Source organism: Panthera leo, chromosome D2 (assembly GCF_018350215.1).
Source record: "Panthera leo isolate Ple1 chromosome D2, P.leo_Ple1_pat1.1, whole genome shotgun sequence".
Taxonomy (NCBI): domain Eukaryota; kingdom Metazoa; phylum Chordata; class Mammalia; order Carnivora; family Felidae; genus Panthera; species Panthera leo.
The window spans coordinates 14,999,531-15,026,960 of record NC_056689.1 but is presented as its reverse complement, the minus strand read 5'-3'; the positions used below and the strand labels follow the sequence as shown (position 1 = coordinate 15,026,960).

General features: G+C 41.3%; 1 protein-coding gene across 2 annotated transcripts in view; it reads left to right on the top strand.

Moving 5' to 3' along the window:
• Window positions 1–27,080, top strand: part of MAP3K21 (mitogen-activated protein kinase kinase kinase 21) — a 61,487-nt gene extending 34,407 nt beyond the window's left edge. The window contains exons 5-10 of one of the 2 annotated variants that reach the window (XM_042908569.1): window positions 704–944; window positions 8,425–8,547; window positions 17,825–17,975; window positions 18,334–18,431; window positions 22,175–22,960; window positions 24,289–27,080. In XM_042908569.1, coding sequence (XP_042764503.1) covers window positions 704–944; window positions 8,425–8,547; window positions 17,825–17,975; window positions 18,334–18,431; window positions 22,175–22,960; window positions 24,289–24,683 — 1,794 coding nt within the window. In that variant the 3' untranslated portion in view covers window positions 24,684–27,080. Of the gene's footprint in view, window positions 1–703; window positions 945–8,424; window positions 8,548–17,824; window positions 17,976–18,333; window positions 18,432–22,174; window positions 22,961–24,285 lie in introns of both variants that reach the window. The other variant, XM_042908568.1, reaches the window with a different exon arrangement.
• Window positions 27,081–27,430: the final 350 nt, after the last annotated feature.

Here is a 27,430-nt window from a genome sequence, read left to right as displayed (position 1 = left end):
ATAATTCTGAAACCAAAGCCAAGTTTTGGAAGTTAGACTTTAATTGTGACAGAGCGGCCTTCATGAGCTAATTCATGCGATCTGTGTCAGAAGTGATACTTCTCATTCATCCATGGGGTCCTGAAAAATTCATTTTCCAGGGGCTTACAATTTTAGGGATGCTCATTTTCATTTCTCTTGGGCCTTCCGCTGCCTTCTGACCCATTAGCTTTGTTGTTCCTGGAATCTCTCCACCAGGATGTTTTAACCCCTAAGCAAATCCTTAAATAACCCAACGAAGTTCTTCCCAGGTAGAGAAATCTGAACTGTGGTCTTTCATGAGTAGAATGATTCTCCTTTAATCAGTCAAGTCTTACCGTTTGGCTTTATTTGGGAAATGAGTCGATCACCTCTGTCCTCTGTTGCTCTATGTTACTGAACACTTTCCGTGTCAGGTGATCATGAGGGCCAGCGATGAGGAGGGAGAAGTGTTAAAATCGGGTTCGAAAAATTGGTGACACCTTTTGGGGACCCTGAGACTCAGGACGCAGAGGGCAGGCGGATTGCTTGTAGTCTGAGTCAGTGCTGGGCCGGGGAGGTCTTAGCTCCTGCAGTCCTGATTGCCAAGGCTGCTGCCCCGAGAGGACCAGCGCGGTGGGGGGCTGAGCTTTGGAAGAGCCACCCCCACTTGCTTCTTGCTTACACCGCGTGCTCTGTGCCCCAGGAGCTGCGGTCCCGCGAGGAGGAGCTGACCCGGGCCGCCCTCCAGCAGAAGTCCCAGGAGGCGCTGCTCAAGCGGCGGGAGCAGCAGCTGGCCGAGCGGGAGATCGACGTGCTGGAGCGGGAGCTCAACATTTTGATCTTCCAGTTAAACCAGGAGAAGCCCAACGTCAAGAAGAGGAAGGGAAAGTTCAGGCGGAGTCGGTTAAAGCTCAAAGACGGACATCGCATCAGCTTACCTTCAGGTATGCGCTCGTCTGCGTGTGTCGCAAGAGTTTTGAATGTCATCTGTGTGATGGGCTTCTTTGTTGTCTCCAGCCCGGGAAGAGACGGAAGGATGAGATTTTTTTTTTTTTAACACTTACTTATTTTTGAGACGGAGAGAGACAGAGCATGAACGGGGGAGGGGCAGAGAGAGAGGGAGACACAGAATCTGAAGCAGGCTCCAGGCTCCGAGCTGTCAGCACAGAGCCCCACACGGGGCTCGAACTCCTGAACCGCGAGATCATGACCTGAGCTGAAGCCAGACGCTTAACCGACTGAGCCACCGGGTACCCCAACAACACTTTTCTTTTATATAGAGTATGTATACATTGTCTCATAAAATTACTTATCACAAACTACTGGAAGCCTCCCAACATAATGTGACTTTTTGGATTATTGCCAATGCCCTCAGTCAGAAAATCGCTGATATGTGGCCATGGTGAGTACACAGTATACGTTATTGATTATTTGGTTTGATATAGTGGGAGCAGGCTGTGTGTGGTCCTTCCTGCCTTTACCTTTGACCTCTCTGGAGGAAAAAAAGATCTTTTTTCAGGATCTCTTCGGATGTTTGCTTTTTAGCCAAAGTGTAACTTGGGGGACCACTGACTGTGCTGTCTTGTGGGTCCCACATAATTTAAAAGAAACTGTTTTATTTATGATGAGGCTTCTGCTTTCATGTGTAGATGATAGAAAAATTCAGAATTTCTCCAGGTCTTGGCTCTATCAACCTTCTATCTGTGTTGCGACTAGGTTATGCTAATTAATATTCACCGATTCCCTGGGAGACTTGGGAGGGGCATGGCTAATGAGAAACTGATGGAAAATAAACTTGGAAGAAAAAAATTAAATCGTTCCAGTGATTCTTTACTCTTCAGTGGTAAAGTGATTAAAGCAAACGTCTCAGGATTCCCGAGGTCACTTTCACTCCTGCTTTTCTTCTCAAATCGTGTTTCCGCAATATCTTGTCTTCACTTGTAGCAGACCAAATATGAATTCGATTATTTTTGCTAGATTTATATTGTTCCTGGATTACATTCTCTCTTTCTGAGAATTTGTTCTACATTTATTTGCCTTACGGCATTCAATAAAAGATTTCCCATTAAAACATACCCCCAAAATCTGCTATAGTCCTAATCCATTTTCAAAGAATGAAATTGTTTCTTTAATTTAGCATGGGGTTTACCTCTTCTGGCCACAAGGTGTTGCTACATTGTTGTCAGATTGTTACTGCTCTGGAAACTGATTCTCTTTAGATTCCCCCAACATCCCCCCCCCCAACACACACACATATACACAGGTACACACACACACAATTTACTTGCATAGTGTCCCAAAGTAGGATACATATCCAAAGAGAAAAATAACTGTAACAATAGTGCCTTATTTCCTCCAGAAATTTTGCTTAGTATAGAAGAGAAAGCAATTATTTGCACCTCCAATGAACTTATTGCCTTCTAGAAAATTCTTTGAGTTACCAAATGTTAGTACTGTTTAGCGGTACACTATTAAGGAAGAAACATCTGCTAGACAGCAGCTCGAATGGCGGTGGTAGTTTCTTTTCAGCGTACAAATCGCTTGAACCCCTTTTGCAGGAAATTTTCCCTATGTGTAACTAGCTTAAAAATTTTCTCAGAAGCATATTGGAGACTCCTACAAACTGACCTTTAATATTTGTGCCTCTCCCTCTTCCAAAAACTTGTTATTAAATGTGAAAAATTAGCTCATCGTAATTTTGTCCTTCAGAATCACTGAGGGTAACTTTTAATCTTACGACTATTTATAGCTGTGATGACTTAACCACTAGAAAACTCCAACGTAATCCTTCTGCTGGCAGTCCTTTATGGGCAGTCCCCAAACAAGGGTGGATGCTTATAAAATGAGACGATATAATCTACAAAAGTGTAGACGATATCATCTACATAAAGTATAAATTGTACTTTGTGAATTCTTGGAACTTGTTGGAATCTCAGAGTGATCACGGTAGATGTATTTCTATGGTGACCACTTTGTACCACGTGCTCTGCCTTATGTTTATCTCAGGCCAAAGTTGTATGTTTAGAACCTATAAAATAAGGCAAAGAAGGTTTGAAGCCTTCAAATTTGGTATCTTTCAAAAGCAGTGGGATCCTGATTTTAACCACTTTGGAAATGCCAAAAGCCAGCCACAGTCATCTTCCTTCACATGTGCACATGTGAGAGAGTGTGTGTGTGTGTGTGTGTGTGTGTGCGCAAATGCTACTATTTGCAGGGTCAAATGATTATTCCCACTGATACTGTCATGAAACATCAATATTGCCAATAAAAACACAAGTATAGTTTTACGTGAAAGTCTGGGGACCTCATGGAGAATCTGCCATGAGAAAATTATTCTCTCAAGTAGGATGAAAAACTGAACATCAGCCAGTTTTCCTAAATGTAGAACTGGGACAAAGTCAACCTTTCCTCAACTCACAGGGACAAGGGTATTTATAATAATATTTGGGGGGCCCTTGAGTAGCTGAGTCAGTTGAATGTCCGACTTTTGATTTTGGCTCAGGTCGTGATCTCACCGTAGTGAGATCGAGCCCAGAGTGGGGCTCCATGCTGAATGTGGAGCCTGCTTGGGTTCTCTCCCACCCCCTGCCCCTCCCCATGTGTGCGGTCTCTCTCTCTCTCTCTTTCTGTCTCCTCTCTCCACTCCTCTCTCTCAAACAAACAAACAAAAAGAATATTTTCTTTATGTTTAAGACATAAAGAGTCCAGGGGTGCCTGGGTGGCTCAGTCAGTTAAGTGTCTGGCTTCGGCTCAGGTCATGATCTCCTGGTTCGTGGGTTCGAGCCCTGCGTCAGGCTCTGTGCTGACCGCTCAGAGCCTGGAGCCTGCTTTGGCTTCTGTGTCTCCCTCTCTCTATGCCCCTCCCCGCTTGCTTTCTCTCTCTCTCTCTCTCTCTCTCTCTTTCAAAAATGAATAAACATTAAAAAAATTTTTTTTAAACTTAGAGTCCTTTTTTTGTGATAGAGAAATTATTTAGACTTTTCCAGGAGGTCACAAGCACTCTGAATCTTAGGTATTGTTAAAATCCAGTTTGGTACTTGTGCTACTCCTCCTTGGCCTTACAGATGTTCTCTGCTGGTCACCCGGCCATCCCTTGTTCCACCTGGTTTATCGTTTCCATGCTGTGGTCTGGTTCCGGCTTCTAGTTCTGAGGGCTACAAGAACACAGCCGCCTTCTGCTCTACTCTGGGCTGGTGGCTCCTCCTTCCGCAGAACTCATGGGGAATTTGCTTCCAGTGTTATGACAAATCATGGGGCTAGCTGAACCTTTATAAAGCACTTCAATCTAAAATAAACTCTTTCATACCTACGGGTAAGACTGTTACTCTTAACCTTCCCCCCCCCCCCCCCCCCCCCCCCCCCCGCCGCCAATCAGTCCAATCACCTGCTGAACTGTTCTCTCACATCCGATCTTTGTTCAGACTGCTCTCTGCCCGGTCAGATCTTGGTAGATGGAGGAAGCCTCCCATCTGCTACTTCGTTTCCACTTGTTTTGTCTTCCAAACCACCCTACATCCGGCTGTGTATTTTTCAGCAATTGACTGTAAGTGAGCACCAGTCGGATTCTGTCGTAAGACCTTACACCATTTTCGCCTTCAACAAATACTTGAGGATTTACCGTGATCAAGTAATAGGGATTGCGAAAAAATAAACATGATCTCTGCCCTTACATTACTTATAAACGTAAACAGATAAAATATTGATTCAGCAGAGATTTACTGAGTATCTTTCATGGGCGAGGCATTTCGCCAGCCTGCGCTGGGGTCGTACTGTGATGGAGTCTATATGGCCCCTGCCAGCGTAGAGCTGACACTGTATTGGGAGGGGAGCGAACCTTAAGCTAATAATTAAATACTTATTTACTTGATAAAATTATTAACTGCTATGAGGGAAAAGTCATATGACAGTGAGTAGTGGAAAGGTGTCACCTGCTTTACGAAGATCAAGAGAGTTGTCCTAAAGAAGTAACATTTAAGTTGAGATTTGGGGGCACCTGGGTGTGTCAGTTGGTTAAATGTCCAGCTCTTAATTTCGCCTCAGGTCACAATCCCAGGGTTGTGAGATCGAGCCCCTCGTATGGAGCCTGCTTGAGGTTCTCTCTCTTCCTCTCTCTCTGGCCCTCTTCTGCTCCAGGTGTTCTCTCTCTCTCTCTCTAAAAAAAAATGAAAATAAAATAAAAGGATTCACAAAAATTTTTATTTTTTTTAATGTTTATTTTTGAGAAAGACAGAGCGTGTCTGACAGCTCTCCCTCTCCACTTTCGTGAGTGGGGGAGGCGCAGAGAGAGAGGGAGACACAGAATCCGAAGCAGGCTCCAGGCTCTGAGCTGTCAGCACAGAGCCCAACACAGGGCTCGAACTCACCAACCACGAGATCATGACCTGAGCTGAAGTCAGATACTTAACCGACTGAGCCACGCAGGTGCCCTGGCAAAAATTTTAAATTGAGACTTGAAATAAGACTTGACTGAATACAGAGGGAGAAGGAAGAGAGCACATGCAAACAAGGCTTGGTTCCTGCCAGGAACTGAGAAAGACCCGTGTGGTTTGTCCCGGGCTCAGCAAACTGCACACTGTGGGCCAAATCTACCCTACCACACCTGTTCTGTGCAGCCCACGAGCTAAGAGTGGCTCATGCACTTTTAAATACTTGAAAAGAATAAGAAGAACAATATTTCATGGTACGTGAACATTACATGAAATTTAAATTACCATTTCCATAAGAAAGTTGTATTGGAACACATTTATGTCTATTGTATGATTGATTTCTTGCTAAATTAGCAGAAATGAGTAATTGTGACAGAGGCCATGCATTTCCTATGTGGCACTTTACAGAAAAAGTTTGCCGACCCCTGGTTCAAACCATAGCAAGTGACGGGAGAACAGGGCAGGATGAGGCTAGAGGCACAAAGAACCCCGAGTGTGTTAGCATTTTGATCTCTGTAACTTAAGAACTTAAGTAACTTAAGGGTGTCTGGGCGGCTCAGCCCCTTAAGCGCTGACTCCATCTCAGGTCATGATCTCATGGCTGGTGAGTTTGATCCTGGCATCAGGCTCTGTGCTGACAGTGCAGGGCCTGCTTTGGATTCTGTGACTCCCCCTCTCTCTCTGCCCTTCTTCCCGCTCATGCTCTCTCTCTCAAAAAAAAAAAAAAAAAAAAAAAAAAAGCAAAGCCTTTGAAGGGTTTTCAGCAAAGGAATGGCATGGTCTGGCATACGTTTTTAAAATGCATCTGACTGCTGTGAGCTAGATGAGAGGGGCCCAGGGGAGAGGTGCAGGAAGATCAAGAGAAAATGTGGCAGGTTCGGCGTGGAATGATGGATGCCGTAGAGACGGAGAGAACAAAACGAATCACTAACCTGTATCTACTGAACAGGTATTATGCCAGGAGCCCCGAGCTAAATATTTTCTGTACTTCTTTGTACTTAATTTCTCATAGCTGTCCTACAAAGTAGGAATCATTATTTATTATCCAGTTTTGTATATGGAGACATCGAGACCCCAGGAGGTTAAGTCACCTCCCGAAAATCCACGTGGCTGGGAAGTGGTAAGCTGGGATTCTGATGTGGAGTTGGCTGCTTCCAGAAGCAAGAATATAAATTTCTCAACGATAGCTCTGACATGAATCTGTAACCCCAAATTTACAAGCTATTTTGTGTTTAATTGGATATGGAGGGTGGGGGAGGAGACGGTATTAAAAATTTGCAGGCGTCTAACATGAATGATTGGATGGATGTCTGGGCTACCAAATTCCAGCTTCCCCTCATTCCAAACACTGGGTGGTTCTTTAAAGTTCTTTAAAGCAGAAAGTATAGGGGCGCCTGGATGGCTCAGTTGGTTAAGCATCCGACTTGGGCTCGGGTCATGATCTCACGGCTCGTGAGTTCGAGCCCCGCGTGCAGCTCTGTGCTGACAGCTCAGAGCCTGGAGCCTGCTTCGGATTCTGTATCTCCCTCTCTCTCTGTCCCTCCCCTGCACTCTCTCTCTCTCTCTCTCTCTCTCTCTCAAAAATAAACATTAAAAAAATTTTTTTTAAATAAAGCATAAAGTATAGTTTTCAGAAAGGAAAATTATAGCTCTCTTTCAAATGTGAAATGGACACGTGTCCAAGATTTTTATTCAACTCGTTAATAACCAGAGAACCAGTTACAATTGGTTTCATTGAGAATTTGAGGAGCTAAGTATGTACGGACAATTTAATAAGGGGACGTTAGGGTTAGATTGCTAGGTTAAATACAAATCTGGTTAGTGCCCAGGATGGCAGTAACCAGAACCTTGGGGATTGTCTTTCACACCAGACAGAAATTGTTGGTATTGCCACCAGATAGAATCTACAAGTTAACCTCTGCCCTGACAGAGTTGTAAAAATTAGCCCTGTCAAGAGAAAGTCAAAGGTTAAGCTCAGCCGTGCACTCTGAAAGAACACCCAATAACTTCCTTTACCTGGGTCTAAGGTTTTGATAACTTTCTTACAGTTGACAGAGTTTTCCCAGACTCCCTCCACTTCCCTCTGGTCACATTACCCCTTCTGTATATTCCCATATTGTCAACATACTCTTCCGTGGCAGCTGCCCATATTAAGGTTGGGTCAGATTAACTGTGATTTGTAGGGTATGTTGACCACAAAATGCTTTTAACTGATACAGAGTTGGGGAGTTTTCCTTGACCCTCTTAGGGTCCTTGTCTGGGTCTGAAAATCAGACTGTCAAGGACAGATTAACAGGGGGAAAAAAAGCAAAGCAATTATTTAACGTGCATTTTATACAAGGAAATGAAGACCCCTAAGGAAATGAAGACCCCGTAAAAACAGAGCAGAGTATTTTTATGTTAGATTTGATGAAGAGTGGACAGTCGTGAAGAAATGTGATAGGTTAAGAGGGAGTATTGGGGGGAGTTTTTTGTCCTGAAACCACCCCCCCCCCCCCCCCCGCCGCCTTAGCGTTAACTGCATTTTCTGTTTTAATCACCACAGCAATCTGTGCAATGTTGGTTGTTTCTGTCTAACAGTTGAGGAGACCAGTTCAGAGAGGTCTGAGGTCCAGACTGGTTTGAGGTCCAGAGTTTGCTAGTGACAGAACCAAGGCTCATTTAAGTCCAAGGCGTCTCCTCTTCTAATTTTGTTTATAACCATATCAGGCTACACAAAGGTAACTCTTCCCAGAAGATGGTTCGATTCTGCAAGTACTCAGTGTCTCATTGTTCTGCATGTGTCTGACCGTACCTAACGTATCGTAGGCTCTGAGTCATTTATTGACTTGAACCCTGAATGGAAGAGAAGAAGGAAACCAAGCAACAGAGCCAGAGATACCTGCCTTCTTACCCTTGGGCAGTTTTTGCTTTTGTTGCTTTGTGCTGATGAAAGTGGCCATGAATGGAACTTAAAAACTACGAAACCTTAATTCTTCCTTGTTTCCATGTCCAACAGATTTCCAGCATAAAATCACCGTGCAGGCCTCTCCCAACTTGGACAAACGGAGGAGCTTGAACAGCAATGGTTCCAGTCCGCCTAGTAGCCCCACGGTGATTCCTCGGCTTCGGGCGATACAGCGTAAGCTTTCTCCCCCAGCCCAGGGGCTCCTGGGGGGATTTCCGTCGTGAACCGACTTGGATTCCATCCAGCCCGAGGTGTATTAAAGGTCCTTGTAACGAACACGTGACATTCATAGATGTCACAACCATTCAGAAAACAAAATTTGGTCTGACATTTCTTAGTCTAATTTTCTTTTTCTTTTTTGAATTGAGATGTAACTGATACGTAACATTATATTAGTTCCAGGTATACGACGTAAGTATTCAATATTTGTATATACAGTTGCTCCTTAAACAACATGAGGGTTAGGGCCACTGAACACCCACCCACCACACAGTGCAGTTGAAAATCCACATATAACTTTTGGCTCCCCAGAAACTTAACGGATAATAGTCTACTGTTGACTAGAAGTCTTACTGATCACATCAAGAGTCAATGAACAAATATTTTGCATGTTACATGTATCATATATGGTATTCTTATAATAAAGTAAGCTACAGAAAAATATTATTAAGAAAATCAGGCGCCTGGGTGGCGCAGTTGGTTAAGCGTCCGACTTCAGCCAGGTCACGATCTCGCGGTCCGTGAGTTTGAGCCCCGCGTCAGGCTCTGGGCTGATGGCTCGGAGCCTGGAGCCTGTTTCCGATTCTGTGTCTCCCTCTCTCTCTGCCCCTCCCCCGTTCATGCTCTGTCTCTCTCTGTCCCAAAAATATTTGAAAAAAAAATTAAGAAAAAAAAAAAAAAAAAAAGAAAATCATACATATACCAGACTGTACTGTATTAAAAAAAAAAAAATCAGCATGTGAGTAGACCTACACAGTTCAAACCCATTTGAAGGGTCACATGTTTTGCAAAATGATCACCACGATAAATCTGGCTAACATCGGTCACCATACATAGTTACAAAATTTATTTTTATTTTTCATATGATGAGAACTCTTAAAATCGACTCTCTTGGCAACTTTCAAATAATGTAATACCTTATTAACTATAGTGCCCATGCTCTACATGACACCCCCAGGACTTACTTATTTTGTACCTGCAAGTTTGTGCCTTGTGACCCCCTTTACCCATTTCATCCACCCCCTGCCTCTGGCAACCACCAATCTGTTCTTTGTATTTATGAGTTCTTTTTTCTTTTTTTAATTTGATTCCACATATAAATAAGATCATACAGTATTTATCTGTCTAACTTATCTCCCTTAGCACAACACCCTCATGACCCATCCATGTTATTGCAAATGGCAAGATTTCATTCTTTTTTCTGGCTGAATAATATCCCCCTGGATAGATATACCTCATCTTCCTTATCCATTCGTCTGTTGATGGACACTTAGGTTGTTTTCACGTCCTGGCTATTGTAAATAATGCCGCCATGAACATAGGGGCACATGTGTATTTTCAAGTTAGTATTTTTGTTTTCTTCAGCTAAATACCCAGAAGTGCAATTGCTGGATCATATGATAGTTCTATTTTTTTTCCAGTTTTACTGAGGAATAATTGACACACATCACTGTATAAGTTTAAGGCATACAGCATGGTGGTTTGACTTCCATATATTGCGAACTGATTACCTCAATAGGTTTCCTGCACATCTTTCTTCTCCGATAGGTAACAATAAAAAGAAAAGAAAGACTAAAAAAGGTAAAAAATGTTTCTCCTCGTGATGAGAACTATTAGGATTGACTCTCTTAACAGCTTTTCTTTACATCATATGGCAATGGTAGCTATAGTCATCATGCACATTACCTCCTTAGTACTTATTTATCTTTTAATTCAAAGTTTATGCCTTTTGACCACCTGCCTCCAATTCCCCCCTTCCTCCACCCTCCACCTCTGGTTACAAGTCTGATCTCTTTTTCTATGATTTTTTTTTTTTTTTTTAGATTCCACATATAAGTGAGATCAGATAGTATTTCTAGGTCCATCCATGTTGTTGCAAATGGCAAGATCTCCTTTTCTGTGGCTGAGTAACCTTCCATTGTATATACACACCGCGTCTTCTTTATCCATTCATCTGTCGATGGGCCCTTGGGTTGTTTCCATGTTTAGGCTGTTGTAAATAATGCTGCTATGAACATCGGGGTGCAGGTATCTTTTCAGTGTTTTCATTTCCTTTGGATAAATTCCCATAAGTGGGATTACTGGATAAAATGGCGATTCTATTTTTAATATTTTGAGGAACCTCCATACTTTTTCCACAGTGGCTGCACCAATTTGCAGCCCTACCAGCAGTCCACATCCCTGCCAGTCTTTGTTCTCTCATGTCTTTTTAAGGGTGGCCATTCTAAAAGGTGTGAGGCGATATCTCATTGTGGTTTTGATTTGCATTTCCCTAACGATTGGTAACGTTGAGCATCATTTCATGTGCCTGTTGGCCATTCATATGTCTTCTTTGGAAAATGTCTGTTTAAGACATTTGCCGATTTTTTAAATCTGGTTACTTGATTTTTTGCTATTGAGTTTTATGGGTTTGTTAATATACTTTGATGACTAGCCCCTTCTCAGATGTATGGTTTGCAAATTTGTTTTCCTATTCCGTAAGTTGTCTTTCCACTAGGTTGTTTATGGTTTCTTTTGCTGTGCAGACATTTTTTAATTTGATTATGTTTTGTTGCTTGTGCCTATGGTGTCATAGCCAAAAAATCATTACTAAGACCCATGTCAAGAAGCTTTATTCTTATATTTTCTTCTAGGGGTTGCATGGTTTCAGGTCTCATATTTAACTCTTTAATCTACTTTGAGTTAATTTTTATGAATGGTATAAGATATGGTTTCAGCTTTATATTTTTGCAGGTGAATATCCAATTATCCCAGAACCATCTATTGAAGAGTCTTTTCTCCATTGAGTATTCTTGGCTCCCTTCTCAAGTATTAGTTGACAATATGTAGTTTGGTTTATTTCTGGGCTCTATTCTGTTGGTCTATTTGTCTGTTTTTATGCCAGTACCATATTGTTTTCATGACTATAACTTAATAGCATAGCGTGAAATCAGGGAATGTGGTACCTCCTGCTTTCTCAGGATTTCTTTGGCTATTTAGGGTCTTTTGTGATTCCATATACATTTTAGGAGGGGTTTTTCTACTTCTGTAAAAAAGGCCATCGGAATCTTGATAGGATTGCATTGAATCCATAGGTGGCTTTTGGTAGTATTGCTATTTTAACAATATTAGTTCTTACAATCCATCAACACAGGATATTTCCATTCATTTGTGTCTTCTCTGATTTCTTTCATCAATATCTTATAGTTTTCAGAATAGAGATCTTTCACCTCCTTTGTTAGTTTTATTCGTAGGTATTTTATAGTTTTTTATGCCATTGTAAATGGGATTTCTATATTTCCTTTTCAGAAAACGTGTTGTTAGTGTATAGAAACTCTACTGGTTTTTGTATGTTAATTTTGTATCTTGAAACTTTACTGAATTCATTAATCAGGTCTAACAGGTGTTTTCTTTCAATCTGTAGGATTTTCTATATATAATTTCATCTCATCTGCAAATAGAATTTTACTTCTTCCTTTCCAATTTTTATACCTTTTATTTCTTTTTCTTGCCTATTACTCTAGCTAGGACTCCACCACTATGTTGAATAGGAGTGGTGATAGTGGGCACCTTGTTCCTGATCTTAGAGGAAAAGCTTTAAACCTTTCATCATATAGTATGATGTTAAGGGTAGGCTCATCATACATGGTCTTTGTTGTGTTGAGATACATTCCTTCTATTCCTAATTTGTTAAGACTTTTTGGCATGAATGGATATTGAATTTTGTCAAATGCTTTTTCAGTGTCTATTGGGATGACTATATGATTCTTTTCTTTCATTCTATTAATGTGATGTATCACATTGATTGATTTGCGTATGTTGAACTATCCTTGCATCCCAAGGATAAATCCCACTTGATCATGATGTGCTGCTGAATTTTGTTTGCTGGTATTTTATTAAGAACTTATGTGTCTATATTGATCAGGGATATTGGCACATAATTTTCTTTTCTAGTAATGTCCTTTTCTGGTTTTGGTATCAGAGTAAAGATTGCCTAATAAAATGAGTTTGGAAGTGATCCATTCTCTTTGATTTTTTGGAAGAATTTGAGAACGACTGGTGTTAATTTTCCTTAATGGTTTGGTAAAATTCACAAGTGAAGCCATCTGGTCCTGGACTTTTCTTCTTTGGGATATTTTTGATGATTAATTCAGTCTCTTTACTAATAATTGGTCTATTCAGATATTTATTTCTTCCTGATTCAGTCTTGGCAAGTTGTAAGTTTAAGAATTTTTCCATCTCTTGGGCTTGGGTGGCTCAGTCGGTTAAGTGTTCGACTTCAGCTCAGGTCATGATCTCACAGTCTGTGAGTTCGAGCCCCGCATCGAGCTCTGTGCTGACAGCTCAGAGCCTGGAACCTGCTTTGGATTCTGTGTCTCCCTCACTCTCTGCCCCTCCCCTGATCATGCTCTGTCTCTTTCTCACAAAAATAAATAAATATTAAAAAAATTTTTTTTAAGAATTTTTCCATTTCTTCTAGGTTGTCCATTTTGTTGACACATAGTTCTTCCTGGTACCTCTTATGATCCTTAGAATTTCTGCGGTATCAGTTTTAATGTCTCCTTTTTCATTTATAACTTTGTTGGTTTGGGTTCTTTCTCTTTTTCTCTTGGTTAGTTTAGCTAAGGTTGTGTTCATTTTATTTATCTTTTCAAAGAACCAACTCTTAGTGTGGTTCATCTTTTCCATTGTGTTTTTGTTGTTGTTGTTCTCTATTTCATTTATTTCTGCTCTAATCTTCATTATTTCCTTTCTTCTACTAACTTTTGGATCACTGGTTTTTTTGTTTGTTTTGTTTTGTTTTGTTTTTCTAGTTCCTTAGGGTGTAGAGTTAGGTTGTTTATTTAGGATATTCTTTTTTTAATAATATAATAATCTGGTTAGTGCCCAGGATGGCACTGAATCCCAACTCTGGCTCTACTCCACTGTGGTTTTGGACAAGTTTCTTAAACTCATCGTGCTTCAGATTCTTTTTCTGTAAACTGGGGACGATAGTTGTTTAAAAAGGTCAAGTATATACACATGGTAAGAGCTCTGTGTGTACTGGCAGTTGTTTTGATAATTATTTTTATTATTATTCTTATCTAAGCTCTTAGTGGCCTTCGAGCCTCTCACTGTGGTCTGCCTTTTATAGCATTAGCAATTATTCATTGCGAGGATTTTCCCTTTGGGTGGATCAAGTATGTCGATCTGCCCACCTGATTCAGAGGAATGGGCTTCCTTTCACTGTGAGAGTTAGAGATGTCATCTGGCATGTTTCCTCTGGACCAGAGATGGGGAAATGTGAGTAAACCTGAGAAAAATGTGTTGTGAAAGCATTGTAAGAAGAAAAGCCCAAAACTTCTGAAACTGAAGGGAAGAATAATTATAGGTATTGAGGGAGATGAGAATCATTTCACTGAAACTGAACATAAAAGAGATTACCCCCAAATTGTGTAAAGACTACCAAAGTAAATACCCAAATAAAAATACACTATGTAAATTTGACTTTGGATAAAACCATGAGTATGTCACCATCATGCAGTGAATCCCTTTCTGCTAAAGAGAACACCATCTAATATTTGCAGAAAATATTTTCTTACTGTAACTTCCTCTGGCTTACTCTAATGACTGGTATTGTTACACGATACCGTATGTCAGACACACTTCTCTCTGGGAATAAGGGAGAAAATTCACTAATCCTCTGCAAATGTAAGTTTCGGGGTATATCTTAAAGCAAGAGTAAAACACATCTTTTCCGTGTTGTCAAATAGAATCAAATGATGGAACAGTCCACCACATAGCTTCCTGTGTCCCAGTAATCTGCTGCCATTGTACATCCTTGGCATGTTTTTCCGTAACTGAATATAATAATAGTAAAATTAGTGCACTATTTTTCCAAAGAGATGGTTGATACAAGTGGAAAATGTCAGTAACCCTCCCTCATTCCACCATGTCCTACTTACCAATCCGCTTAACAAAAACCAAGAAAGTTCTGCTAGCTGAATCTAGGATTGGCTAGTCTATGAGGGGTTATTGAGGCAGAAATAGCATACCATAAACTCCGTATGGGCAGAGACCCTGGGACCCAGCACCTAACACGACTGTATTAACAGTTAACCTCTACTGGGCATTTGCTCTGCCCAGCACCATTCTGAGCTGTCTCTGTGTGTAAACCCATTGAATTCTCAAAGCAGCCTCGTTAAGTAGACACTATTGTGATTCCCCCAGTGAGGCACAGGATGCTTATGAAACTTGACTTAACTCAATGGCCATGAAGCTGTGCCACTGAATTCAGTCTCCAAGAGCATGGACTTTTCACCATACCCTTTCCAGCCTCTTAGGACAGTAAATGTTCAGTTAATGTCGAAACAGAAGAGACAACAGAAGAGCAAATCAAGACAAGGAGGAGGAAGATGAGGGAACTTAAGCCTTAAGGTTGTTGCTAATGCTGGGGCCACAGGCTGGGGAACTGTACAGGTGACAGCGAGTCCCGGGTAGCAATCTGGTAACCACAGTCCTGCTCCACCTGGCTGCTCTTGTGGCCGGCAGGAGCGCCCCCCCACTCCTCAGACTTTGCTGGGAGACCCTTCATGAGAAGAGTGAACAACTTGTTCAACATTGCCACATACACACATACACACAAACACCTCTGTATGCATAGATATGTAAGTTTTTAAATGTGGAAAATATTGAAACACACAAAACAAATCAAACATCTCCCATAATGCTGCCAATTTAAAAAAAAATGATTCTCAAAAACTTAAATTTCCCTCTTTCCATAAGCAGTCATCTCCCTCAAAGGTAAACACTTCAATAAAAGTTTGATATCTAGAGGCACTTAGTTAAGTGTCTGATTCTTGATCTCAGCCCAGGTCTTCATCTCAGGATTGTGAGTTCAAGCCCCATGTTGGGTTCTATGCTGCATGAAGCCTACTTAAAAAAATCATACATGTATATATATATATGTATATATATATATATATATATATATATATATATATGTACGTATATACACACACACACACCTATATATTTGTATATTTATATACCTAGATATTTATAGAGAGCATAAAATGAAAGTTTGATACCTATGTTTATTAATTTCTCTGTATAATGTGTGTTTATATGCACATATGCATAAATACTTTTTAATAAAATCGGTTCTGGGGCGCCTGGGTGGCTCAGTCAGTTAAGCGTCCGACTTCGGCTCAGGTCACAATCTCATGGTTCATGAGTTCGAGCCCTGCGTCAGGCTCTGTGCTGACAGCTTGGAGCCTGGACCCTGCTTCTGATTCTGTCTCTCCCTCTCTCTCTGCCCCTCCCCTGCTCATGCTGTCTCTCTCTCTCACAAATAAATAAATGTAAAAAAAATTTAAAAAATAAAAATAAAAAAATGTAATAGGTTCTATATATTTAATACAGACATTATAATTAATTTTATCTGAACCTCATTTTTTTACACAGAGAGAGTGCAAGTAGGGGAGAGGGGCAGAAGAGGAGAGAGAGAGAATCTTAAGCAGGCTTCAAGCTCATCCCAGAGCCCAACATGGGGTTTGACCCCACGAACCTGGGATCATGACCTGAGCCAAAAGCAAGAGTTCAAAGCTCAACCAACTGAGCCACCCAGGTGCCCCTGAACCTCATCTTTTTTTTTTTTTATGGTCGTAGAGTATTCCACTCTGTAGACAGGTCCTAATGCTTTAAAACGTCTTTTGTGCTTTCAAACGTCTACTTACAGAATTGTTTTCCCAAGTGTGCAGTCACAGCAACCATTTCCCCCAGTGGTTTCCAAGTCAGTTGCAAGTGCACTTCAAGGCTAGAGGGATAGCATGGAAGTGTGTCAGCAAAATGTGGATATTAAATGTGGCCACGGACCTCCCTGTGAGGCCATGAAAAAAAGCAAGACGGGGCAACTGTTAAACAATCTGAGATTTTGGGGTGCCTGTGTGGTTCAGTCGGTTAAGCGTCCAACTTCGGCTTAGGTCATGATCTCGTGGTTCGGGAGTTCCAGCCCCACATCAGGCTCTGTGCTGTGACAGCTCAGAGCCTGGAGCCTGTTTCAGATTCTCTCTCTCCCTCTCTCTGCCCCTCCCCTGCTCATGCTCTGTCTCTCCCTCAAAAATGAATAAACATTAAAAAAAATTTTTTTTTAATTTAAAAACCAGTCTGAGGTTTATTTATTTATTTATTTATTTTAATATATGAAATTTACTGTCAAATTGGTTTCCATACTGTTGATGGAGCATCCCAGTGCTCATCCCAAAAGGTGCCCTCCTCAATACCCATCACCCACCCTCCCCTCCCTCCCACCCCCCATCAACCCTCAGTTTGTTCTCAGTTTTTAACAGTCTCTTATGCTTTGGCTCTCTCCCACTCTAACCTCTTTTTTTTTTTTTTTCCTTCCCCTCCCCCATGGGTTTCTGTTACGTTTCTCAGGATCCACATAAGAGTGAAACCATATGGTATCTGTCTTTCTCTGTATGGCTTATTTCACTTAGCATCACACTCTCCAGTTCCATCCACGTTGCTACAAAAGGCCATATTTCATTCTTTCTCATTGCCACGTAGTATTCCATTGTGTATATAAACCACAATTTCTTTATCCTTTCATCAGTTGATGGACATTTAGGCTCTTTCCATAATTTGGCTATTGTTGAGAGTGCTGCTATAAACATTGGGGTACAAGTGCCCCTATGCATCAGTACTCCTGTATCCCTTGGGTAAATTCCTAGCAGTGCTATTGCTGGGTCATAGGGTAGGTCTATTTTTGATTTTCTGAGGAACCTCCACACTGCTTTCCAGAGCGGCTGCACCAATTTGCATTCCCACCAACAGTGCAAGAGGGTTCCTGTTTCTCCACATCCTCTCCAGCATCTATAGTCTCCTGATTTCTTCATTTTGGCCACTCTGACTGGCGTGAGGTGGTATCTGAGTGTGGTCAGTCTGAGGTTTAAAAGGCAACTGTAGCCAAGCTGTCGTGATGGCCGGAGTAAAGCAGCAATGACTTATGAAAATGGGATTAAATTGCAATTTAAAAATATATACTTTCTTTCCTTAAGTTCAGCCTGTCTTTTCTTTAACTCATTTCACTTTTTTTCCCCCTAATTTTATGGTAAGAGAAGGAAGTTTGCTGTCAATGGGCTGAAAGAAATAATTTTTATCATTTTCATGTTTCTCCACTGCCAACATGCTTTGCGTAAGGTAGCTGTACAACTGGTTTGATTGGCTTAAGTTTTTTTTAATTGGTAAACGAGTGATGCTCTCTGCCTAGTGACTTCGGATGAAAGCAACAAAACTTGGGGAAGGAATACTGTCTGTCGACAAGAAGAGTTTGAAGATGTGAAAAGGAGTTTCAAGAAAAAAGGTTGTACCTGGGGACCAAATTCAATTCAAATGAAAGAAAGAACTGAGTGCAAAGAAAGGTATGTGTGTGATATCGTGGTGGGGGCGAGGGGAGGGAGTACTTCAGCATTTACCGTGACAGATACAGTGCCTTTTGTAACACCACTTTGGCCAGACTTCACTTTCAAAAAGCAGTTGGAAAAATACAGAGCTACCCAATACTAATTTAATTTCCTGGATGAGTTTATCCTACTAAATTAGTTACTGTATAGTTATGCAGTTAAAAAAAAATTTCCGATGTACTTTGTCCCATTTCAAGGTTTTATTCGTACGTTGTTAGCCCTTCAAAACACTACAAATGTGCTGTTTCCTACTTAAAAATTTTGTCAGCGTATATCTATCAAAACCTAATTTTGTTTCTGTTACATTCTCCTTTAGAATAAGACCTCTCTCAGACGGCAACAGTCCTTGGTCAACTCTCTTACTAAAGAATCAGAAAACCATGCCGTTGGCTTCGTTATTTGTGGACCAGCCAGGTAATTGTGCTTCAGGAAATGGAATTTGTTTGAGGTAGACTTCCCATCTGAATGTTCTAGAAGCTCTGCTTTAATAGTTCCGTGTGGTCGTTCAAGTAGCATAGGGAAAGTTAGCAAGTAGTAGCATTGCTTATGTAAACCTTTACTTAAACTCATAACTTATTTTCTGTCCTGGAAGTCTTTTTGGTGAAAAGTAATGAGGCGCCACATTGTTTATTGGGAATTTGTAACTCCTGTTGTTTGCCAGAAAAAAGTGGTATCCTAATTAATTCTGTAGACTCAAATTAATTTTGTATAGGATATAGTAAATATGAAAATATAGACATGCTGAAATTCTGCTGAGATTAAGGGGTGATCTCCTGCCTCCTGCCTGTATCTCCACCTCTTGACATGATGAAATCTTACCAAGCAGGTTATCTGTGGAAAAGTACTGCTTAGAGAGAATTGCATTGCAATCTCTATTTAACTAAAGTGAATCATGATTATTTTCAGTATGCCTATTCAAAATTCAGATATTAAAAAGTTTAAGAGAGGGGCACCTGGGGGGGCTCAGTTGGTTAAGCGCCGACTTGGTCTCAGGGCATGATCTCGCGGTTCATGGGCTTGAGTCCCCACATCGGGCTCTGTGCTGACAGCTTGGGGCCTGGAGCCTGCTTCAGATTCTGTGTCTCCTTCTCTCTCTGCCCCTCCCCCATTTGTGCTCTGTCTCTCAAAAATAAATAAATGTAAAAAAAATTTTTTTTTAAATAAAAAAAATAACCCTTCACGTGAACTTCAAGAGGTAGCTTAACAAAGAGACTGAGTGGAGTCAGCCAAATATATCCTTGTATTTTCTCCACCAGTCCTTTGGAGGACTTATTAAGAGGGTCAAAACATTCCATAGATAAATAAGTAAATAAATAAATAAATACATAAATAAATAAGTAAGTAAGTAAGTAGGTAAATAAAAGAATTAAGAAAAAAAGGGAAGACTTCTCTAATCTATTTAGTCACAAATAATGAAAAATATACTATAGGAATAACAGTTTTATTACAATTAATTGTTCTTCCTTGGTCCTCAAACTGTATTTGACAATAAGTCATAATGTGTAATAAGAGGAGAACCTGTTGCCCCTACAGCAAGAGTCAGAATACAATCATGAACCTGACTAGGAAGCATTTATGCAGGAATGACAGAACACTTGTCCTGCATATACCCAAAAATACTTGTGCAGATATTTATACCAAAACCACATCCTCATGACAGTGCAGAAGAGGAAGATTGAACATGGGCGGTGAGTGATAAGTTGCTTATAAAATTAAGCACAGCACGGATAATAAATTCAAGAAATATACCACCGTGTTCTCCTGAAACAGCTTTAACTTGCTTATAGCATCAAAAGGCTGTCTTAGATTGTCAGGTAGAAAGACCAATTTTCTTTTCTTTAGTGATAGGCTCTCTGACAATTTTCCTACCTCTGAAACTTTTTAAAAAATTTTTTTCAATGTTTATTTATTTTTGAAAGACAGAGACAAAGTGTGAGTGGGGGAGGGGCAGAGAGAGAGGGAGACACAGAATCTGAAGCAGGCTCCAGGCTCCGAGCTGTCAGCACAGAGTCCAATGCGGGGCTCGAACCCACAAACTGCGAGATCATGACCTGAGCTGAAGTCGGATGCTCAACCGACCGAGCCACCCAGAGCACCCCTCACATGAAGGGTTATTGAACAGAAGGCTTACAGTTGTCTGTCCTATCTGTGCCCCCCCCGCACCACCCCTCTGTGTGGTCCTGTCCTTCTGAGCATTTGTGTCTCAGCTCAGATGTTTCCTGAAAGCTTTTGCTTCCAGCTGCGCTGAAATAGCATCTCACCCCATCCTGGTGTCTCATTACCCATTCTTATTTATCCATAGCTCTTATCTGAAATTCTTACTTGTCTACATTTGATGCCCACAATTTTTCTGTTCTGTTTCACTCCCAAACTGGAATGTCACTGAATTCATCAGTTTTGTTCACCACTCCCAGTGCCTGGAACACACCAAGCATTCACCATCTATCCAGTGCCTAAATGAACCCTAAAAGGACATTTTGATCTTAGGTAGATATTTACCTTGGTTTGGGGACTACAGATACTTGTCATCAGTCATGAGAAGGGAAGATTACGATGGACCGGTATAAGTTCATGACCACTTCAGGGGAAAGTATGTTTTACTTATCAGGAAAGGTACACATGAACACACATTAGGAAATTCTCAATATACTTTCTTTTTAATGTTTTATTTCATTTTTGAGAGCGTGTGTGTGCGTGCGAGAGAGAGAGAGAAAGAGACAGAGCGTGATCAGGGGAGGATCAGAGGGAGAGGAATACACAGAATCCGAAGCAGGCTCCAGGCTCCAAGCTATCAGCACAGAGCCTGATGCAGGTCTCAAACCCACGAACTGCAAGATCATGACCTGAGTTAAAGGCGGACGCTTAACCAACTGAGCCACCCAGGCGCCCCGCTCAGTATAGTTTTAAATCTATGAATTTCACTTGTCAGTATCATCCCCCACTCTTGTTTTGTAAACTGTGGGTTGATCATTTGCTATCCGTTACATGTACTGTGCATATATGTAATACATATTCGTTTCGCCGAAATGCATTTCGTGCCTCCTTGATGAAGGTACTATTCAGGGAAGACTCCTCCAAATTTAAAAAGACATGGTCAGAAGCTTACCAGCTTGCATGCACATTAGATTGTGATCTAAAAGTACAGAAACTGAAAGATGTGGGGTGGGGGAGCTTTGGAGGGAGCCGAGACTGAACGTTGGGGGGGCATGGGCCGTGTCAGGCTGCATTAGCATCAGGTGGTACTTTGAGAGAGGGCTTTCTGAGGTGAGAGGGAACTTGGGGCCAGTGGTAGAATGTGGAAGGAAGCCAGACGGAGGAAGAAGAGGGCTGTCTGAAGGCAAGGCAGTGATAGAGCACCACCGGATCACTGGAAGAAGCTAGCCTCTTGACTTGTCTGGACTAATATAGAGCACGTTGCACGAATAATAGGACATAATATTGGAAAAGTCACTGGAGCCTCTTTGTGGATTGCTCTGAATGTGGATTAAGGAGTTTGTCGCTTGGCTGATTCATTGTTAAGCACCCAAGTAATAACAATTACCGCTTCCTCTTCAGCTGATACAATTTGTTACCCTGTGGGACCTCTTCGGAGAATCTTCCTTTGTTCCAGTGGCTCCCAAACTTGAGTAAAGGCGTGTTAAAACACAGACCCCTGGGTGTCAGCCTTAGAATTTCTGGTTCCTGAGTCTGGAGTGGGTCAGAGTTCACATTTCTGCAGGTTTCCAGTTTCCACACTGATCTGTGGCCTAGTGGTTCTTGTACACACAGACGAGTCATGGATGACGGGGCCGGACACATTCAGAGGAGGCAAAGGGCACGCTGTGTCTGATACATTACAGTGCCCACGTATATGTGTGTGCATTTCTGTATCTTGATGACTTTTTTCTATACTAATTTTATTTTCCGTGCCAACAAAGAGCCATTTCCTGAAGGATAAGGAACAGCAGGTGATGTGCTTGCTGGGGAACCTTGAGTTCTGTGTCCCCGGCTCCCTTTCCTTAGGGTCCTTCTGGATGAACTGTTTGCTCAACGGAAAAGATTCCATGTGCTTGGACTTAGAATATTTATTAGATTTTAGCTTTATTTTATAGTATCGTTTAAATAATTTTTACTGTAAATTGTACTTATCCTGTATATTTATTTACATCTTTATTCAGGTGTTTCTGAAGAGCCAAAACTTTCCCTGGACGGATCAGAACACAGAAAACCAAAGCAAATAAAATCACCTAGTCAAGGCTATGTGGATCTACCTCTTTGGAAAGATGGCCAGAGAGAGAATCCAGTGGAACCTGGAAGCTGGGAGGAGGGATTCTCCACGAACCCTGCTGCTGTCACTCCTCAGGTGACCCCTACGAATAGCCTGAGCAGATCCCCCCAGAGAAAGAAGACAGAGTCTGCCCTGTATGGCTGCACCATGCTGCTGGCATCCGTGGCTCTGGGGCTGGATATCAGAGAGCTCAATAAAACACAGGCTGCTGAGGAACCGTTGCCCAAAGAAGAAAGGAAGAAACGCGAGGGAATCTTCCAGCGGGCTCCCAAGTCCCGAGGCAGTGCAAGTCCTTCTACAAGGCCACCGTCTACAGGCGAGGGGGCCGGCAACCCACCCGTCTTCCCTCCAACAAGTGCCCTGAGCCTTCTGTCCATGCCCTCTCTCTCCACAAAGTGCTTGCTCCAGACCGACGGTGAAGATGCATCTGAGAGCAGCACCCACATCACCTGTGACCCTGAGATGCCCACTCCAGATTTCTGCCCTACCGTTGGGGGAGGGAGTCACAGACTGCCCTCCACGCCAAGACTCGAGACTGATCAGAGGATGTGGAAAAACCTGCCTCCTCCTTTCTTGGAGCCGACATTTGGGAATGTGCCTTATTACCCTTCTTCGAAAGAACAAGCATCGCATCACAGACGCACCCTGTCTGATGGAAACGCTTCTCAGACCCCAGGTAGGTTGCGTTAGCTGGGTCAAAGTACAGAACACCGCTGTTGAGATTAGAATGTCAGATCGCTTGGATATCTGATTGTATATCTTCCAAGTGTCTACACTTACAAGTTTGTTTGCACAGTGAATACAGATCTTTGAATTTTACCCTCCTCTTTTGTTTGACTTTATCATTTGAATTCTAGGAAAAGCATGATTGGATTTCAGCAACGTATGTATATAATAGCAAATTAAAACTGAGCAAACATGTAGAGAATAACTGCCCCAGCTCCTCACAGTATGGAGGACAGGTCATTTGCCCAGATCTGAACCAGTAATTAGTGGGAGAGCTGGAACCCCATAACTGATCACCCAGCCTCCCCTGTGATACGTGTTCTTCTGCGTCCCCCGGCTTCACTGCTCAGTTGACGACCAGGTTGAATTTAGCAAGGGTAAGAGTCAAACGGTGCACAGCATGCTGTGCTTCTTTTGTATGTAAAGATAATTACAAACATATGCCTTGAGTACTAAGCGAGGTCATGTGTATGAAAAATGCCCTTTAGGTTGTAAAAAGTTAGTTTTTACTAACTAATAACTAACTAACTAATGGTTAGTTATAAAGTATATTAAAACTGAAATGGTTTTCATTCTTTTTCTTTTCCTCTGCTCTTTTAAGGACTATACCCCCGACATGATTTTTTTTCCAGCTTATTGTCCATTGTCTTTAGATACATTTATTGCCCTTCTGTAATGCAGTAGAGTATTAGTAGTTTGTAATTGCACAAGGAGAAATTCTAGGACAATAATCCCATGAGAAAGCATTCTTTTTCTTTTAATTATAAGCCAATAATTATTTGCTGGAGTGGTAATGAGTCAGTTGTGCAGAACAAGAAAGAGAAGGGCCAGCATGTAGGACCTAACTGCCTCCCAGTTGTCATCCATTTTTTCAGATCATAATCTGAAAGTGAAAGTTCATCATATTAACCATAATTTAAAAAACACACACACAAAAAAACAAACCTCTATTCTAGTCTTATCCATCTTGAAGCCTCTCCTGTTTATGAAACAGTTGCAATGATTGACCGCAGTGCTGTGACAGTGATGTGGCTGTGTTTATGGGTCGAGTTTCCTTGGTAGAAACACTCTTTACAATCTGGCAGGGCTTTTTCATAAACAAACAAACATTGTATCCCAGTCCTTCTAAAAGGTTTATTTATGTCCAGGGTTTTTTGTTACTGCTCACTTGAAAGTGATTACCGAATCCATGTGCCCTCCTGGTTATTGGGCTGGATGTTGCTTGTTTTAGAAGTCACTGTCCCTCTAATTGTGCACTGTCTCTGCTTTCTCAAGCAGCTGGGACAACTCTACCAGCCCCTGGAGTCTCTTACCTGCCACCTGAGCGGGTTCTGGGGATCCCCCACCTCTCACATGGGCCTCACGGTAACCTGCCAAAGGAGGCCCCGCCCGAAAAACAAAGAGCAGTCAGCATCATGCCTCTGCCTCGCCCTCCCTCCTCCAGGAGCCGAACAGAGTCTCAGCCCACATGGGCCGACTCTGCCATGTGTGGTCCGGGACCCACTGCTAACTGTTCCCTCGGTGCCCAGGAGAGAACTAAACCCCATGTGCCTTCCCTACTGGACGCAGATGCCGAAGGCCAAAGCAGGGACTGCACGGTGCCTTTGTGCAGGATGAAGAGCAGAACTAGCCGACCATCCATATATCAACTGGAGAAAGAATTTCTGTCTTAAGTGCCTTACTTTGTTTGAGCCTTTTTTTTTTTTTAAGGTGAACAAATTAAAACAATGTGTCTACCTTTGAACTGTTTCATGCTGCTGTGTTTTCAAAAGCTGTGGCCATGTTACTAAAAGTAGTAATGGATGTCAACCTTTGCAGAAAAATATATGTGATTGCTCTTAGTGGTCTGTATCATTTTTTCCCCACTGGATTCTTACCTAGTAACCTGAAACACACACACACACACACACACACACACACACAAATAAAACAAGAAATGTGCAACAATGTAAAACTATGCTGGGCAGAGTTACCTTGAGCATAATTTTAATGCTTTCTCTGTCCTCATTTATATCCTTGTCTATAACACCCAAATTGTAATGAAGTGTACCCTTTTTGTCCCTTCCCCTTCATTTTCTTCCTGTTTGCCTTCTCTTTTTGCTCTTTTTCAACTCTTTCTTGTTATTTGTGCAACAAAACAACAGGAATAATGTGATATTAGTAAGTAAAGGTATCTACTTAAAGAGATATATTGAAGACTGGAATAGACAGAGGGTCCCAATGAAATCCCCTGAACTCAACATAGGCTTGTAATGTATAGATCTGCCCAGATCTCACATAAATTATGCAGTATTTCTCTCTTTGAGGAAACTTAACTGAATGTAACTTGCAAACATTGTACAGAATGTAACTTTAAAAAATTTCTTATCCGTTAGAACCCCAAGACAGATTTTTAAAAGGTCAGTCATTGGCATTTGGCTAGGACCACATGATGTCCACATGAGCGAGGCCAAGCTGTAGGCTCTTATGGTAGAAAAGTTTCTTCTTCCATCAGTCACCATACAGTTGGTGTCCAGAGTGTAAAGCTTTTCCATTTTGTAGTAGGATTTTTAAAAATTAAGTGGTGACTTGTATATCACGTGTCAGAAACAGTCATGTCACTTAATTTTATTTTTCTGTTTAAATATGTGATTATTCTGATAACCCCCAGTATAGTCAGAAGAACCACCAAATCAAGAAGCAGCAAGCAGCATTGTTAGAATTTAAGTATTGCATAGTTATCTCATGTTTCAGTAGTTGTGGATAAATGGTAGATAGACATCAAAAGATAAGCTGATAATGGTACAAATGACAAATACAGATTATTTTCAGATAGGGGTTTTTAAATGGATTTGGGGTAGCAGATCAGGATTTTAAATGGAGTCACTTTTATAAAATACTACATCTATGATACAAATAGACTGTTGAGTTATTAAACTACAGAAATGAGTATCCAGGAGCTTGTATATTTGTCTGGGTTTCTTTTAGTACATTCATTATGCTTCCCTTCCATCACTAGAATGTGACTATTTGGGATGACAATAAATACTTAAAATTTTGCATACAATGAAACACTAAATTGCAAATATCACTTGACATTTCATTTAAAATTTTACCTGGGTCAGGGTTTACCCAGTAACTGTAATGACAGCAGTTTAAATCAGCTGTGATAAAATATCCACCTAGAGCAGAAAAAAAGAAAATGGTATTTGGCCATTTGGGAACATCATAGTCACTTGGCAGGTATGCCCCAGCAGATGGTCAACAGAGCATGAAAGGATTACAATAATTTAAGTGCATTTAACCCCAAGGAAAACATTCTTGTGTTTAAAATTCTTGCAGCAAAATCTCAGGTGTTTATCCACATTTTGTTGTATTATGGTCCATTCTATGATTTGGCTTCACTTTTGGGAGGTGGTTGAAATACGTAATCAAAATCGGGTTTCCTCAAGACTTTATCACATTTGAAACTGTGGTTGGCTGCTTTGTAGTCAGTCATTTGGGGGCATGTAATTTCCAGCTAAAAGTGAAGGAAATACATGCCTGAAATAGTACATGAAAAAAAGCATAGAAACTCTGTTCTCAGTTTTGCTTCTGCCAAAACATTATGTGTGTGCACACGTTTGTGTGTGTGTGTGTTTGTGTGTGTGAGTAAGGGGTGGAGGGCAGTGGCAGGTGTCCTGTCTTTTCCTTCTGCTCTGTTCCTTCTCCCATCTAGCTTCATTGCAGTCAACTTTACATCACGATGAATTTAGAAGTGAAGATACGTTAAAGAGATAATTGCGATACGAGGATTTAATGTCACGTTACTGCAAAGAGTTGGTTTTTGCTGAGATCTGTTGTATATTTATGATTTTCTATATGTGTCTTTGTTATACTTAGCAGAATCTGGTTATTTATTTTCATATAAACTTAATAGCTCATTGAAAGAGAAATTAAGCTGATTACTATTAGTCAACATTTAAGGTGCTCCCACTGCAGAAATTTAAGGCCTGAGCCTGAAATGCTGTATTATGAAGCCTTGTGACTGAAAAAGATGTTTACATATGTTGTCTATTTTTTTAATAAACTTTTTTTTTATAGCTAGTCTACTTGCTCAGTGGCTTTGATCTGATAATTTTGACTATAGTTTGTAATGGCTTATTTTGTATTTAATAAGGAAAACTACATTAATAAGGCTCATCAATGTTTAATAAAGCCAGGTATAGGGGCGCCTGGGTGGCGCAGTCGGTTAAGCATCTGACTTTGGCCAGGTCACGATCTCACGGTCCGTGAGTTCGAGCCCCGCGTCAGGCTCTGGGCTGATGGCTCAGAGCCTGGAGCCTGTTTCCGATTCTGTGTCTCCCTCTCTCTCTGTCCCTCCCCCGTTCATGCTCTGTCTCTCTCTGTCCCAAAAATAAATAAACGTTGAAAAAAAAAATTAAAAAAAAAAAAAAAAGCC